Source organism: Hyperolius riggenbachi, chromosome 12 (assembly GCF_040937935.1).
Source record: "Hyperolius riggenbachi isolate aHypRig1 chromosome 12, aHypRig1.pri, whole genome shotgun sequence".
NCBI lineage: Eukaryota > Metazoa > Chordata > Amphibia > Anura > Hyperoliidae > Hyperolius > Hyperolius riggenbachi.
Genome location: NC_090657.1, coordinates 139,013,783 through 139,029,999, shown reverse-complemented (window position 1 = coordinate 139,029,999; position 16,217 = coordinate 139,013,783). Strand labels below are relative to the sequence as shown.

The following is a 16,217-nucleotide window of genomic DNA, read 5'->3' as shown; positions in this document are numbered from 1 at the left end:
CGCTTTGTCAAGACAAAGATGCCCCTCAGCACGGAGAAACGTCTTACATTGCTCGATTATGTACAGAGTCTGGAGGAAAGCAAAGCAATCCTGAGGGTTCCAAAGAAGGAAGAATTTACGGGAATTTATTCACCTCTCTTCTTGGTCCCAAAAAATTCAGGGGGATGGAGGCCTATTCTGGATTTAAAATTCCTGAACAGATATATCAAGATCCATCATTTCAGAATGGAATCCTTACAGACCATCATAAAGGTCGTCAGGAAGAACGACTGGTTGTCAACAGTAGATTTGGCAGATGCCTACCTGCACATACCAATAAGAGCAAGCTTTCAGAAATTCTTAAGATTCACAGTCAACGGTCAACACTGGCAATTCCAGAGCCTACCATTCGGGATATCAACAGCACCAAGGACCTTCACCAAGGTATTGGTCCCAGTAATAGCCTTCCTAAGACAAAGAGGTCTCAGAGTGTTCCACTATCTCGACGATATACTTCTAATCAATCAAGACCGTTCCCTCCTTCTTCACCATCAGCAAATTCTGTTAGAAACATTGCAAGCTCTGGGATGGATAGTAAATTTCAAGAAAAGTCAGCTAACGCCCGCACAGGATCTTGTCTTCTTAGGAGCCAGGTTCAGGACAGATCAGAACGAAGTGTGTTTACCTCTTCAGAAAATCCAACTGATCCAGCAGAAAGTGTCATCTCTATTAGCAAGATTCTCCATATCAGCAAGGGAGTGTCTCAGTCTGATCGGGACATTGTCATCAACAATTCCCATGGTGAAATGGGCACACTGGAATCTGAGATCACTCCAAGTATACTTCCTACGTCATTGGAACAAGGGAAATATGTCACAAAGGATATTACTCCCCATGGCTGTGAAGAACTCATTGAAATGGTGGACTCAGCAGAGACATCTGAGGAAAGGATTCCAGCTGCAACCAGACATCCCAGTGGTGATCACCACAGACGCCAGTCTGTCAGGTTGGGGAGCACACTGCAAGGAAGTGCAGGTCCAGAACAGATGGAGAGTCCGGCAGACGGGAGTTCCATCAAACATATTGGAACTAAGAGCAGCCTTCTTAGCCCTGAAAGCGTTTCAGCATATGATCAAGGGGAAAAATGTTGTTCTCCAAATAGACAATACGACTGCAGTGTCCTACATCAGGAGACAAGGGGGAACCAGGAGCCACACACTAATGCAGGAAGTGAGCTTCATAATGTTGTGGGCCCAGAGGTATCTGTCAACCTTGGCAGCCGTGTATCTTCCAGGCCAACAGAATGTGTTAGCAGACCAACTAAGCAGAAACTTTGCGAATCCACACGAGTGGGTTCTGAACAATCAAGTATTCAGGCTTCTGGTAGAGACGTGGGGTCTACCACAGGTGGACATGTTTGCCTCTCCAGCCAATGCCAAGCTACCAGTATTCTACTCCCGCTATTACAACCCGTCAGCAGTAGGGACGGATTGCCTAACACTTCCTTGGCATTTCAACCTGGGATATGCCTTCCCTCCATTTCCTCTAATCCTGAAATTCTTGCAGAGGTTGGTACACGAACAATGCATGATCATACTTCTAGTACCCGATTGGCCAAGGAGGCCTTGGTTTCCGTTCCTGATGGAGTTGGCTACAGAACGACCAATCAGGTTGCCGCGGATTCCGGACCTTCTGAGTCAACAGAACCTTCTTTATCCCAATGTCAACAATCTCAGTTTGACGGCTTGGAAATTGAAAGGCAAAAGTACTTGTCCTTAGGTTTCTCTGATGATGTCACCTCTACCCTATTGAGGGCCAGGAAAAGGTCCACTAATGTCACTTACCATAGGATCTGGGAAAGATTTGTAAATTTTGCAGCTCATTACAACTTTAATCCGCTTATGCCAACAATTCAGAACATTCTAGAATTTCTTCAGACAGGAGTAGATAAACAATTGAGTGTATCCGCTATTAAAGTTCAAGTCTCGGCACTTTCTGCTTTGACAAATGAAAGATGGGCACTCAATCCGTTGGTCATTCAGTTCATCCAGGCCGTACAAAAGATAAGACCTCCACGGAAGCCTTTCTTCCCCCAATGGGACCTCTGTGTGGTGCTGGACACACTCTCGGATGATCCTTTCCATCCAGTTGAATCTGCTTCCTTGTGGAATATCACGTTAAAAACAATATTCTTAGTAGCAATATCCTCCGCTAAACGTGTTTCTGATCTACAGGCACTAGGCTGTACAGCCAACCTCCTTCAATTCTTCCCAGACAGGGTAGTGATTAGACCAGTTCTGCAATATGTTCCGAAGGTAGCTTCCTCCTTCCACATTAATCAAGAATTGACCTTACCATCTTTTCATTTAGACCACGGTTTCCATCCATTGGATGTAGGGAGGAGCGTTAAAGCATATCTTGAGGTTACTCAGTCCTTCAGGAAATCTGACCGTTTGTTTATAAATATTCAGGGTGCAAGGAAAGGAGAGGCAGCCACAGCCAGGACTCTAGCCAACTGGCTTGTAAAAATTATTCAGATATGCTACAAATCTAAAGGTCTTGAAGTACCCAGGGAAATTCATGCCCATTCCACCAGAGGAATGGCCGCATCCTGGGCTTGTTACGCTAAAGTTTCAGTGGACACAATTTGTAGAGCAGCAAGCTGGTTCTCTGTTCATACCTTTGTCAAACATTATCATGTAAATCCAGCATGTCTGACTTCTCTAAAGTTTGGAGAAGCTGTCTTGTCTACAGTTGAGAAATAAACCTTTGTATTTTTTGCATACTCCCTCCCTCTCTGTTTGATTTTGTATATCCCAATGTATGTCGCCATCTCTGTCCAGGAATAAGGAAAATTGTATACTTACCTTCGGTAATTTTCCTTTCCTGGAACAGAAGATGGCGACATACAAATCCCACCCTCAGGTCCATTCGAGGACTGATTTTTCACGAGAATGGCCAGGGGGGGGGGGGGGATTCTGACTTTTTATATTTGAACTGTCCTATCAGGGGTCAGGGGGCGGGGCCTAACCCCAATGTATGTCGCCATCTTCTGTTCCAGGAAAGGAAAATTACCGAAGGTAAGTATACAATTTTCCTTATTCCAAACACTTCATCATTGTCTGAATACAAGAACTTCCTGAATAAGCAGTTGCACTAGTGAAGTTCTCAGTAGCTGTACCATTTATTTTTCCCTGGCTGTTAAAGGGACTCTGTAAAAAAATGTCATTGTGTTTTCTACCATCCTACAGGTTCCTAAACCTATTATAATGTGCTCTGGCTTACTGCAGCACTTTCTACTATCACCATCTCTGTTATAAATCAGCGTATCTTTCCCCTGTCGGACTTGTCGTCCTGTGTCTGGAAGGCTGCCAACTCTTCAGTGTGATCTGCTATGCATGCCCCCTCTATGCACACTCCCCTGTGTGTGTGTGTTATTTACATTAGCCAGCTTTTCTCTTCTCTCTTATCTTTTACAAGCTGGATAAATCCTCTGTTCACATACTGATGAGTCACATACTGCAGAATTACAGACAACGGGGCAGAGCTGTCTGCAAGAAGAAACAAACAATCAGCTTGTAACTCTTCAGTGAGCTGCAGGGGGAAAGAAACACACAAATGATCTCTTGAGATTCAAAAGGAAGGCTGTATACAGCCTGATTGTGTATGGATGTATTTTCTATGTGTGGACATACTGTACATCAACCTACTTCCTGTTTTGGTGGCCATTTTGTTTGTTTACAAATAAACTTTTTAAAACTGGTTTTGACTACTTTTAATGCGGCGGGGAGCGGCAAAATTGTGACAGAGGGTAATAGTGGATGTCCCCTAACACACTGGTATGTTTACTTTTGTGTGATTTTAACAATACAGATTCTCTTTAGGACAACTGAAGAGAAGGGTATATGGAGGCTGCCATGTTTATTTCCTTTTAAAGTGAATGGGAACCGCATTTTTTTAAAAAATGAAGCAAATACTTACCTAAGGAGAGGGAAGGCTCTGGGGTGTATAGAGCCTTCACTCTCCTCTCTCAGTGCTCTCTCTATCCTGAGCTGGCTCCAACCCCCCCCCTCCCCCCCGTGTTTCATTCCCCCGTCAAAAGAGTATTTGGAAGTCTTCGGGAGCCGTGTCCTCCCGAAGACGTGTGGCTCCATACTGCACAGGCGTGAGCGTGCAAGAGAGCGTGCTTGCGCAGGCGCAGTACAAGGCGGCCCTTCTTGAGGAGCACTCGGGCTCCCTGAAGACTTCTGAAGCCTCATACGGCCGGTCAAAGCAGTATTTGACTAATTTAGTCAAATACTGCTACCAGGCGAGCCAGCACTGGAACGAGGGGACCAGGAGAGGAGCCGGAAGGCTCTATAGGACCAAGAGCCTTCCCACTCCTTGGGTAAGTATCTATCTCATTTTTTTTTAAATCCGGTTCCCATTCACTTTAAGCACTACCAGTTGCCTGGCAGTCCTGCTGACCCTCTGCCTCTAATACTTTTAGCCATAGACCCTGAACAAAATGCAGCAGAGTTTCTGACATTATTACCAGATCTGACAGATTAGCGCATGCTTGTTTCTGGTGTTATTTAGACACTTCTTCAGCCAAACAGACCAGCAGGGCTGCCAGGCAACTGGTATTGTTTAGAAGGAAATAAACATGGCAGCCTCTTTACTTTTCTCACTTCAGTTGCCCTTTAACATCAGACAAGCTCCTTCCTTCCTATCAGCCTGTGTGTGTACAAACTGTGCTAATATAAAGTAGAGAAAGCCATAGTTTAGCTATTTTTAACTGCATACAATATTTGAAGGTTCAGGAAGTCTCTGTATCTAGGCAACATCGATGTGTTTGGACATAGGAATTTAAAACGTGTATACCAAGGGTTTGTAATTTCTGTGCTTATTTTACAATATATAGTTACCGTAAAGATTTTTTTTTTTTCTTAACAGAAAGCGTTAAAACCCATCTGTACAGATAAATAATTTTATCTTTTCTCCTCTCTACTTAAAGAGGATCCACAACGACATAATGTGTAAATTAATTGGGATACTCTATTTTACGTTAATTATAATGGTTTCAGCGTCAGAAACCCTCCAGTGATGATTGGCTTAGGCTATTTAGCTATGCAGCCTTCTGCCCCAAAGCACTCTGGTAGACCAGGTGTTGTTTCTGCTCAAACATTCTGCAGTTATGTGGCTACCAGCACTAAATATATCGCCACCTGGGATACATTTTAGAATGTAAATCAGGATGAGGTATTTTACTATGGGCAAAGATCAATTAGATGAGTTTCATTCAGTAAAGTTCCTCTCCAAACTCCACCCCTTACAAACTTACAAATCCCCTACTAAGATCTGTAATATAACTGTGCATAATTTGTCATTGTTTGTCTTTATTGAGTTTTTGACATGTAATTAAAATACACTGCTACAGCACATAAATAAACATTTCCAAATTATTATTATTTGAAGCACAATATAACATTCATTAGCATGGATTAAGGTGACAGTTCATAAACTGAGATGTTGAAAATAAATGTTGTTTAAAATTTGCTAGGCAGGAGTGACACTACTGTGCCTCTTTTCAACACCGTGCTGCATTTCTGTCCCTAGGGCCCTTGGAATGGGAGGAACCAGAGGTCGCATTTATGTCAAACACCCAGATCTGTTTAAGGTTAGTGAGATTTTGGGGTATATTCACAAAATTTCGGTAAGCAAAATAATGTGCATAAAATTCTACTCATCATGTGGTAAGACTTTACGCACATTATTCTACTTATCGCAATTTAGGTAATATACCTCATTATTATAATTATTATTATTTATATAGCGCCGGGGACGCGCGGGGATGCGTAAGAGGCAATCCGGCGGCTAATCGAGCCACCGGATCGCTCCGTTTAGACGGAGCATAACAGCCAAACAGGAATTGTACCAATTAGCATTAACATGGCAACCACTATTGTTTATCACCATCTGCTATGCATTCAGCTCCCAATACTGCATAGCACCCACTGCAAACAAACACCCAGTACAAACTGGACCTTGGTACCCACTGCAGCTTTATACAGACTGTACTTTGGCACCTCACCACCCACTGCAAGTTAGTACAAACTGGACCTTTGCATCTCACCACCCAATCTGGGCACTTACTGGACCCTGGCACTTGCTTCAGTTTTGCACCTACTAATGCTTAGCAAACACTGCATATTGGCAATCACTTCTTCTTTGCCTAAAAGGAGCTTGGGTGCTGATCAAGAGGGACAGAGGTCCTAATAATGATAGGTGAGTCCATGCCTACATCAGGCTCCACTGTGCCCATTCTAATAGTGGGCACCTATCAGTGCCGATCTGAAGGTGGTGGAGCCAAAAGACTTAATTGGAAGGAGCTTGATGCTGCTGTAAAGGAAGGGGGTGGGGCCTGCCTAATACTGCTTTTTGGAATTTTGGTATTACATGCACAATTTCGCATGATAGATTGATTGATTTGATTATGGCCCCTTTTTCAAATTTGAGCAGCACGCCCTTGAGGATCCTCTGCACGGCCGTGATGTGCTGCACTGTATGATAGCCTTGTCTTGCAGCGGGTGATGAGTGCTATATGTAGGGATGCTCTCACACGTAAATAAATGAGCATTAATTACCGCAGGTGTGGAGCAGGGACATATTTACCCATAAGGCTGCCTCCTCCCTGCGCTCCAAATAGGATCCTATTGATCGCGTTAGAAGCCTCGCTGCGGGCACTTGTCAGCTTTGCCTTGCAGTGAGTGAGGATTTAAGTATGTGCTGCACTGTATCATGCCAGCTTTGTCTTGCAGTGAGGGAGGAGTTCTGTATGTACTGCACTGTATAGCTCCCAACCTTCCCTCTTTTGGAGGGACAGTCCCTCTTTGGGAGCCCTGTCCCACTTTCAGGACTTTGTCCCTCCTTTCTATGTAAATATATATATTTCTCTACTAAAAAATGTTTGACTCTAAACTTTATTCCCATCCTTTAAAGGGATACTGTAGGGGGGTCAGGGGAAAATGAGCTGCGCCAACACAGGATGTCTGCGGGGGACAATTAGAAGCCCCGGGTAAGTTCAGCTCATTTTCTCCTGACCCCCCTACAGTATCCCTTTAAATTGATATAGTACTCATTTGAGAATGTTAATATGAAGGAAAATTAACCAGGATGGAAAGGACCAGTGTGGTTTGAATTATAAAACAACATATTTTTCTTATGAAATCTTTATGGTATGCGTGAATAGGGGTGTGACGGGGGCATGATCAGGGATGGCATGGGCGTGGCTTAAGTGTCCCACTTTCTCATCTCAAAAAGTTGGGAGGTATGCACTGTATCATGCCAGCCTTGTCTTGCAGTGAGGGAGGAGAGCTGTATGTGTAGCACTGTATAATTGCAGTGAGTGAGGAAAGCTGTGTGTGCTGCACTGTATAATGACAGCCTTGTCTTGCAGTGAGTGAGGAGTGCTGTATGTACTGAACTGTATAATTGTAGTAAGTGGGGAGAGCTGTATATGCTGCACTGTATAATGCCAGCATTGGCTTGCAGTAAGTGAGGAGTGCGGTAATGTATAACGCCTTCCTTGTCTTACAGTGTTGTATGTGCACTGATGTCACACTTTTTTTTTTTTTTTTTTTTTTTTTTTTTTTACAGTGACTGAGAAATGCTGTATTTACTTTAATGTACAACGCTGCTCTCATAAACTCTAGATTTTGATAGCATGTATAAGTGGACTTTCACTTTTAGTTCAGCTCATGTGCATGCCTCGTTGTATTTTCAGTATGCAGCTGATGCCCAAGACAAGCAGTGGCTGACAGAGCAGCAGCACATGAAAGCCACAGGTGGCAAAATGGTAAGTTTATGAACACTTCTATGCTGTTATATGGAAGCTTCAGTGGTGAGATCTCTATATGGGAGTCAGAATACTTTTAAAATAGGCCCTTAATTACACTTCACATTATTCAGTATCACACATTAGAGTTTCTAAATCGTGTCACAATGTACATTGCATTGTGAAAGAAATGGTGAGTGATCGGAGGCAGCAGCACTTGAATTATGTACCCCCCCCCCCACACCCCTTCCCTCTCCCATACAGTGTACCTGTTGTCTAGTGGCCCCCCTCCCATACAGTGTACCTGTTGTCTAGTGGCCCCCCTCCCATACAGTGTACCTGTTGTCTAGTGGTCCCCCCCTCCCATACAGTGTACCTGTTGTCTAGTGGTTCCCACCCACCATACAGTGTACCTGTAGTCTAGTGGTCCCCCCTTTCCTCTCCCATACAGTGTACCTGTTGTCTAGTGGTCCCCCTAACTCTCCCATACAGTATGCCTAGTATCTAGTGGTCCCCCTTCCCTCTCCCACACAACATACCTAGTGTCTAGTGGCCCCCCCTTCCCTCAGGTAAGCTGTAGGGGGAGACCACTAGACACAGGTATGCTGTAGGAGGGGGGAACATTAGACACCAGGGAATGCTATATGGAGGAGTCAAACTATTTTTCTGGTGTCTAAGGGAAAAATGAAGTACCTCAGTTTATACTTGGAGCGGTTTATATTCGAGTAAATATGGTAAGTTAAAAGATTTCAAACATTGTTTATTTATTGAGTGGAAATTAGAGTTGGGTTTTACAATCAATGGGATTGTAATCGGGGGTAAGTGTGGCAGAACTGTAATCTGGGTTTTCGCTATCAGACGCTGGTCTTCGTGACACTTGTGGAAGTGTGTCGAGGCTTGAAAACAGGAGACCTATGAGTAACTCCAAAGGCAGTTACTGCTGCTCACCAGACTGGAAAAGTGTACCAAACTATTTTTAAACAGTTGGGACTCCACCAGTCCATTGTGAGGCAGTCCATGTGTACGTGGAACTATTAAGCATCGTTAATCTCCCTGGGTGTGGTTTTCCAAGAAGGATCACACCAAGAGTCAGACGTAAGAATATGGCAGATCTCCAAGAACGCCAGGCTGACATCTAAGCAATACAAGTTTCTCTTGCATTGACAAATGTCAGTTTTTATGAGTCAGTCCTCAGGAGAACACCGTACAACAATGGTGTGTATGTCAACGTTTGCCAAGGAGAAATCCACTGCTTTCTCAAGAGCAGGGCTGTGAAGTTGGTACAATCCGACTCCTCCGTTTTATGAAACCACCGACTCTGATTCCAACTCAGACTCCAGGTACCCAAAAATGCACCGACTCAGACTCCTCGACTTCGACTCTTACTCCACAGCCCTTTGATGCCTATGGAGTGGGAACAAAAATCATCCAACTACGACTCCTCAGTTTATGAAACTACTGACTCTAACTCCAACTCCAGGCACCCAAAAATTGCTCTGACTCCACAGCCCTGTCCAAGAGAACATTCATACCTATCTACTGAACTTGTGGATAAGATGGAAGGCTATGAGAAGAATATACTGTGGACAGAAGAGACAAAAATAGTACGGTCATATTTGGCAAAAGGCAAACACAGCGTTTCTCCCTAAGCAACCTTATTGGATATGTGAAATACGATGGTGGCAATATTATGGTTCAAGCATGCGTTGCTCCTTCTCAATCAGGATAGCTTGCCATCATTGATAGAACTCAGAATTGTGAATTGTTATTCAGCAAGAAAACAGCCATAAACACACAAGCCAGTTTACTAAGGAATAGTTGATTTTAAATTCTGACCCTAATCAGCTCTTGTGAAGAAGCCTGCCAGCATCCTGAGGTCAAGCTGTTCTGTAAAGAGGAATGGGCTAAATTTTCTCCAAGCCGATGTGGAGGAGTAATCAAGTCACGGGAAATGTTTAGCTGCATTCTTTTGCTATGTGCAAATATGTAACCTTGGATGACTTTCCTCAATCCATAAGTGAACTAACATAGCTTGGGACTTAATTGTGTTTTTATTATTTTATTTTTGTGATTTGTGTCAAATGTAGAATATGTTTTAGGTCATATTTTAGCAAAAATAATGAAAATACAAAGGTGTTCACAAAATTTCAAACCCCTTTCATAAGGTGGCCATACATCACTAAATGTATGGCAGGATCAACAATAAGGTGTATCCCTCTCTAATCGAACCTGATCAGAGAGAGATCTGTTGCCTACCCACACACTACACAGCGATTTCCAAAAGTGTTTACCATGAAATCTACTGGAAATTGTCCTGCTGGTGCTGCCACCTACTGGGCTGCCCCCAAAGTGTATTAGAGACAACTCCCCATGCTTGTCCTCGGTGTTGAAGTCTCACCCCTCCTCCAGTGCAACCCCCGGCCTCCTCTGGTTTGGCATCACAGCGAGTGCCTGTAGCATGTGACTCGTCTTATAGTGACATCACAACATGTGCCCGGGGAGAATGAGGAAATTACACTTTAACATCTTGGGGGTGGTGGGGGGGGGGGGGACACCGGCTGGGGGTCTGTCAGTCGTCACTGGAATGCTGTTACTGCTGGTCCCCCAATTGAGCTCTTGCGACTGACATTTTGCCAGCATTTCCGATCGAACCTTTACACCGATTTTAGAATAGGAACGTCGATCAGGCTGCAATATCGAGCAATGTATGGGCACCTTAGGCAAGAGATCTCATGATTTCTCTGTTATTATGTTTGTTTCATATTATCAAAGGCTGTTGGCAGGACACGGAGATGTTGTTGTTTTCAAAAGGACCTAATGTGGTGGATTTGACAGTGATATGACAGGAACAATAAAGCATAGCTATGGTAGCTATAGGTGTAGATTAAACCTGCTGTTCTAGTTGCTGAATAATGTTGATGATGATAATGATGTTTTGACATATTGAATAGAGGCAGAACAATGAAAGAGATCTATAATAGGAGAGAACTGTAATGTGGACATCAGAGCAAAGTAGAAGAACATAATAGGGGCACTATAAAGTGCAGCCCATAAATGAAGGCTTCACTACCTTAGTGGTTCATCCTTACACTTGAGATTTACATGAATGTTCTTCAGATGAGTCACAGTGTAACAGAGACCTAAGTCTTCAAACATATCCGAAGCCACCTTACCCACATCTGAAGTCTTAAGCTGGCCACTAATGGTCCAATTTCTAGCGAAAAATCGTTCGAGCGATCAGAAATTCTGATCGGACGAAAAATTGTTCACTACACCATCAACTAACCAATCATTGCTTCCTATCTATCACGACCACCAAGAAAATCCAAATTTTCGTTCGACGAAAATTCATTCGGGCGACATTTTTTTCACTCGTTCATAATCGATTGTGTCCACCAATGGAGATTATTTACAACCAATCCGATCAGAATTTCTGATCGCTCGAACGATTTTTCGCAAGAAATTGAACCATTAGTGGCCAGCTTACACATGTTAAATTTCATTGTTGCTTGATCGTTACACTGCACTTTTAGGATGTGAGCGCTGCACAGATATGCTTTTCAGCTATAGCCAAGCAGTGTGTACTGTTTTATGGAGAAGGGAGGAGGGACAACAGGCAGTGCACATGCAAGCATATTCCTGTGGTGCAGGAAACAAAAAAAGTGATTGTTGATTCCTTATTATATGGAAATCCACCTTGCTGGATTGCTAAACGATGTTGTAAACCAGTTGTACACACGTTAGTTCCAGGCCAAGGCCGTGCAGAATGATCATCGCAGCTGAGCTTTTTTTTCTAGTGTGAGGCCTAAGATCACATTCTCACATGGCTGACTGCTAGGGGCAATAAAAGCCATATTATCCACTAAACACAATCGCCCATGAAAAACAGTCTAGTGAACCCGTAAAGAGAATAATCCTCAGAGAAGGAAATAAAGCAGTGTGGTGTGTGATGAATCAAGTGTACTGTTTAATGGCTGATTGATTTTTAAAAAGCAAGTTTACTGAAGCAACATTCTTTCACTGTGCTCTTGTATGCTTTATGTTAACAGCAAGCAACTGCCACTTTATGTTTATACTTATGATGTTATCATTTGAACTGTTGACACTGTTGTGTTTGTTGTAGGTATACATGCTTTTGGATGAAGACATCTTGGATTTAGCAGCCGGTGATGATTACAGGTATGGATGCGTGAAAGGAATTGTAAAAGGCCATTCCCATGAATCCTCTTTTCCGAACAGATTAATACTAATCACAAAGTTAAAGGCAACTGAAGTGAGTGTTACATGGAGGCTGTCATACTTATTTCCTTTTTAAAAAAAATACCAGTTACCTGACAGTCATTCTGATCATTCTGGCATCTTTAGTCTCTGAATCACATCTGAAACAAGCATGAAGCTAATCTAGTCAGAAACATCTGATCTGCATGCTAGTTCAGGGTCTATGACTAAAGGTATTGGAGGCAAAGGATCAGCAGGACTGCCCGGCAACTGGTATTGTTTAAAACTAAATAAATATGTCAGCCTCCATATCCCTGTCACTTCAGGTGGCATTTAACCTGTAAACTCAAACTGGATGTTTTTATGCATCCAGTTGGAACACTGCTAATTTAAACAGGGCATAGCGGGATGTCCTCTCAATCCCTCGTTCATGGTGGGACTTAATGTGGCCACACACCATACAATTTTTAAAAAAATCTGTTCAATTTAAGAATTGCAATTTTTCTGACTGATGGTAATATTTCAAAAACATGACCAATGTACCACACACACATATGTTCAATTTTTCCCCAATTATGATAAAAATGATTATAAATTGCTAGGATGTGTATATTAATAAATTGACAATTTACATACAATCTTTAGAAAAAATGAAGAAAAATTTCCAGCATTCCGGATCAATAAAAATTGAAAAAACAAAACAAAAAAAAAGGAAATCCAATCTGATTTTTCAGTTAAATGGGGGAAAAAAGCTTTTTTTTTTTTTCTTTCCGGCAGATCTGATCATATTTATTGATTTGCCGTAAAATCTGATCATTTTATTGTATTGTGTGTGGGCCACCTTTACATTTGGGAGATTAGTGAATGGAAAGGTGTCCCCTGCGCCAATAAAATTACCTGTCTAAGAATGAACATGACTCAAAAACAAACAAAAAAAAAACAAACAGCATTTTAAAGAAACGCATAAATAGTTACCATAGGGACTTTTTTTTTTTATATAGGTTTGCTATTAGGGTATATTTCTAGAAACATAATTTAAATGTTGTTATAGCCAGGACAAATATGCATTATGTGTTGGTTTTATGTAATTTAAAATTACATAAGATAGAATTTGAGAAATAGTGTTTTTTCATCTTTTTCCATGTGTCTCCCTATAAAAAGCATAGAAAATAAAGTAATTACTGAAATTAGTACCACCAAAAGCCTAATTTGTAGGGAAAAAATGCAAATAATTTAGGTGTGATAAGCAGTGATAAAGTTACAGCCAAATAAATGGGAGTAGCGTTGACTCTTGGTGGTAAGGGTAAAATAGCCAGTGAGGTTAAGTTGTTAAAGAGACACGTCCCGTGGGGGGTACTCGCCTCGGGAGGGGGAAGCCTCAGGATCACGGGGGTCTTGCTGCTGCCCTTCAAAGCCGGCGTGACAAATCCGACAGCCTGTACAATATTTACCTTTCCAGGCTCCAGCGGGGGCGCTGTTTTGGCTCTTCTGACGGCGACTTGCGCCTGCGCAGTAGAGCGGCCGACAGAGATCGGCTATTTCCGCCTATCTCCGTGGGGAGAGCGGATACTGCGCCTGCGCTGGAGCCACGGAGGTAAATATTTACATCGCCGCAGCTCCGGGAGGATTTTCGCCGCCACTGTGGGACCGAGGAGGACGGGGGAAGCCTCAATAGGATCCGGAGGATTCCCCCACCCAAGGTGAGTACCCCCCAGGGGACTTTTTTCGTTACAGATTTTCTTTAAAGCACCACTCCAGACACTATAGTTTTTCTAGATCTGTGTAGGCACTGAATTACAGACCTAGGTTTTGTCCGGGTAGGATCTCCATGATTAGCTGATGTCAAATAAATCACCTTTAACCAAATCGCTACTTCAATAGACTTATCTGGTTTGAGATGAGTGCACTGCTTTTGAGTCAGCCAAGCTTGTTGTCCTGTAAATTCTTGGAATGCTTTGATCTCTTTCCACTACCGGAACATATAGAAACTGAAAACAGAAGCAGAACACACTACAGCAGTACTAATTAAAAGTAGGAAAATTTAAAAAATAGGGCTCAAATAAATTGGCCTGGAGCACTTGCAAACCTCAAAATAAATTGGTTGCTAAAGGGTTAAAGTACCTGGTAAGGACCCCAGACAATGGCCACTGTCTGCAGCACAGACTGCCACTGTGATAGGCTGCACTCTTCTCAGGGAGATTCAGTCAGTGCCCTCTCCTTAGTAGTCTGAACAGCAAGATTGTGCTGTCCAGACAGCAGCCACACCCGCAGAGTTTGAAACAGACTCCCTATACTCATCTTCTTCTCGTCATGTGGTCCAAATTTTGAGAGATGATTTTTAGTTGCAGAAGCCTCATTTCATGTGTGTGACAGATGAGCACTGTGACTACGAAGCACTTTGATGCTATTAGATGTGCGACTGTAGCTGGGCTTTGAAAAAAAAATCTATGCTTGCCATGTGTAAAATTTGGTGGTGACGTGATTGCCCTTTTGAGAAGTAGGTTTTGAAAGTTTATAGGACAGCGAGGAGACCGCCAGCGCATACCACTTAAGCTACGTACACACATGCGACAACAATCGTTCGTTTTGAACGACGAACAAACTTTTAATTGAAGAAAGAACGACCTAAGTAAAGTTAGTTTTTAAAAGGTGTGTAACGATCTGATCGTTAAAACGAACGTTACATCACATAAAGCAACTATTGCACTTGCGCATAAAAATGAAAAGTTCCATGGAGAAATAGTGAAATGCGCATGTCAACCCTAGTACGAACGACAGTTTCCAACGATGTACTACTTTTGCAAACGATCGTCGTTGGGAAAAATCCGCCAAGCTAGATCGTTCGTTTTGAACGATCTAGCTCGTCCGTCGTTAGACTTCATGGTCGTTGACTGCTTTCTTTCAAACGATCGTGGTTTGAAATGATCGGGGAACGATCGTTTCAAATGACTATGGTCGCATGTGTGTACGCACCTTAAGGCTGCATCTGAAATGACAACCAGCTCATGTGTGTGCAGCACCTAAATAGACTTTCTGCACACTTCGCATTCAATTCAGATGCAAATCATATGCAAATCTGCTGCTACTTATCATGCAAACTGGAAACTCAGGAGGAGGGGCTGGGAGCAGCTAACCTGATAGTTATATACTTGCAGAGTTAAGAAAAAAGTGTGGGGGGAAGGCTGCCGATCCATAAACACATGCTGCAATTGAGTGGTTAATCGCATAGGCATACACCGCCTCTATAGGCTGAAAAATGCATGCCCTGCATCCAAAACGATGCTAACATTTATTACACTAGGAGAAACTTTAGCTTCCAATATGGTTTGCATGCAAAGTATAAAGTACTAGACACTTGCGCCACGGTGAGGCAAACCTCCGGGCAAGTGACCTAACCTAAATTTAGGTTTTAGATAATTAAAGTTTATAGTTTAGCTTTAACGGGTGTTTTTGTGATGTAATTTGGCGTAAAAACACCATGTGATAAGAATTAATATACAACATGTAATAAGCAGCTTGATTAATCCCTGCAAATATAATACCCATAGTGGGGTCTGGACTAATCCTCCCCACCCCCTCTCTCACAACCAACCACCTTCTAAGTGCTTAGCCCTAAATTCCTCACCCTATTAACTGCAACCTCCACCTACCCTATTCCCCAACACGAACCCTCCTAAAATGACTCCTAACCTTAACATTGAACCCTACTTCCTTATAGAACTCTTATCTGGGGCTTTGTAGTGTAGCCGTTCTATAATAACATAATAGCTGGCATTCGGCTATATAATAACTGAGTGCGGGTGCTTGTTGCCCAATTTATACACCACTAGCAGGTACCAAGTTAACTGTTTTGTTTCTGCACATCTATGACAAATGGACTTCTATACCTAGAAAACTGGCAAACTTTAGGAGTCCTTCAGGGATTTTTTCAGGTTTGTTGTTCAAAAGCAGAGTAGCAGGCAAGATGTTAAAGCGGACCTGAACTCAGAACTTCCTCTCTGTTCTAAAAGATATGCAATAGCATTAAAACCTTTAAACAAAACAAAAAATCTCTTTGTTACAGCTGATACAAATCCTGCAATAAATCTGCATTGTGTCGACTTCCTGCCTTCTTGGAAGCAGACATATTGTCAACATCCTGTGTTTACCAATTAGCTTATCTGCCATGGCAGTCAGCTGACACAGGTGAAAGATCAAATTGCAA

The 16,217-nt window shown here is 42.6% G+C and overlaps 1 protein-coding gene across 1 annotated transcript in view; it reads left to right on the top strand.

Moving 5' to 3' along the window:
* DNTTIP1 (deoxynucleotidyltransferase terminal interacting protein 1) overlaps positions 1-16,217 on the top strand; it is a 75,453-nt gene that overhangs the window by 57,097 nt on the left and 2,139 nt on the right. Inside the window, exons 10-12 of the mRNA XM_068263502.1 lie at positions 5,578-5,638; positions 7,745-7,816; positions 11,919-11,974. Of these exons, the coding sequence (XP_068119603.1) occupies positions 5,578-5,638; positions 7,745-7,816; positions 11,919-11,974 (189 nt within the window). The remainder of the gene's footprint in view (positions 1-5,577; positions 5,639-7,744; positions 7,817-11,918; positions 11,975-16,217) is intronic.